General features: G+C 65.0%; 1 protein-coding gene across 1 annotated transcript; it reads right to left on the bottom strand.

Moving 5' to 3' along the window:
• Nucleotides 1-66: 66 nt before the first annotated feature.
• On the bottom strand, nt 67-944 carry EMIHUDRAFT_441856 (hypothetical protein; the record flags this gene model as incomplete). Its single annotated transcript, XM_005785031.1, has 3 exons — nt 475-944; nt 364-397; nt 67-138 (listed from the first exon to the last, which is right to left on the bottom strand). Coding segments are annotated over exons 1-3 (555 nt in total), but the record flags the coding sequence as incomplete, so codon positions are not given.
• Between the last annotated feature and the right edge of the window lie 672 nt (nt 945-1616).

Genomic DNA, 1616 nt, shown 5'->3' with positions numbered 1-1616 from the left:
GATTCCGCATCTAGGCGCATGCCGCACAGCACGCTGCGATGGCGGCGAAGGCGGCGGCGAGCAGCGCGGCGGTCTCGGCAGTGGGTTCGGCGCTGAGGGCCATGTGGAGGTGAATGAGGGAGAGGGGCCACGCCCAGCCTGGGGTTGGGGGTTGGGGGTAGGTTAGGGTTGGGGCTGGGGTTGGGGCTGGTTGGGGTTGGGGGTAGGTTGGGGTTGGATGGAGATGGGGGAATGGGGGTAGGGGTAGCGTCGAGTGTAGGTGCAGCGCAGTGTTACACTGCTCTGCAAGGTGCCTCGGAGGCTCGCAGACAGGTAGGGGGGTCTGCAAAGTGGACGGGCGGGGTGCATCTAGGCGGGCCCGGCCCGCGTGCAGCCACACGGGCCCTCCCAGCAGCATCTGCACCCGAACGAGGACGAGTGATACACAACCCAAATCAAGGAGTCGGGGCGACCAGTGCGCCGTCTGAGGTGAACCTGCGACAGCGGCTCGAGGGCGACCAAGCGCGAGCCCAGGCTGGCGTGCGCAAGGGCGGTGGCGCCGACGGCGCCGGCGGTCGCGCCGAGCTGTCCGCGGAGAAATAGGGCCGAGGCTGCCACCTGAGCCGCCTGCGCGAGCAGCCAGAAGTGCTGCGCGGCGAGCCACTGGGCGGGCACCTCCGCCACCGCCTCGACCAGCCCCATCTCGACGGCGCCGAGGAAGACCACGAGGAATACCTCGCCGGCGAGCACGAACGTCGCCGCGTCGAACGTGTCGGCCGCCGGCAAGAGCAGCGACACAGCATCGAGGCTCGCCTCACGCGGCGACAGGCAGCGGCCGCTGCCGAGCAGGAGGCCGAAGCAGCCCGTCTCGGCAACGCGCAAGCCAAAGAGCTTGAGACCGAGGCAGAGGCCGGCGAATGCGGTCGCGCGGAGCGGCATATACATACCGCGGGTGAGTTGCTCCGCGCGAAAACGTGTGCGCGGAAACTCGTGCCAGCAAAATGGATGAACCTGAACTGTATCGTCGTCGTCGTCTCTAGCCAGTCACTCTAACTCTCAGAGATGGGCTAAAGAGGATCCGGAGCGCGGTAAGACTCTGGGGCTCTCTCCGAAGGGAGCGTAGCGTACGCGGAGGGAGCTCAGAGTTACCCCGTTCTCTGGAACCTCTTGGAGCAAGAGGAACTCGCAAGAGACGAATGCGATTCGATCGGGCGGTAGATGAGGGATGGTGGTGGGTCGCTTGAGAACTGGTCGATTGGCGTCTGTCTGAGCAGGAGCCGACGCTAGTCGGGAGCTGTGTCAGGAGCCTCGTGGCGCTCGGAGGTCCCGCGCACAAAGCGGCGGGCAGCGGCGGGCGCGGGGGTAAGGGTTCCCGCCCGCTAGGCGCTGCCCTCTGCGCCGAGGCTCGACCCGCTTCTCCTCAGTTCACTAGCACAAACTGAAGTTTGTTTATCATGAACTGTATCGTCGTCGTCGTCTCTAGCCAGTCACTCTAACTCTCAGAGATGGTGTGCGTGTCATGTGGCTACAGCAAGTGTCCATCCGTCTGTATTATTATTAACAACGAAGGTGCTACTCGGTCGCGGTCGCTGCTGCGTCGATTTCTTCAGCGAGGCCACGGGATCAGAGGGCGGGCG

This window comes from Emiliania huxleyi, assembly GCF_000372725.1.
Source record: "Emiliania huxleyi CCMP1516 chromosome Unknown EMIHUscaffold_165, whole genome shotgun sequence".
Taxonomy (NCBI): domain Eukaryota; phylum Haptophyta; order Isochrysidales; family Noelaerhabdaceae; genus Emiliania; species Emiliania huxleyi.
This window is presented reverse-complemented; position numbering and strand designations above follow the sequence as displayed.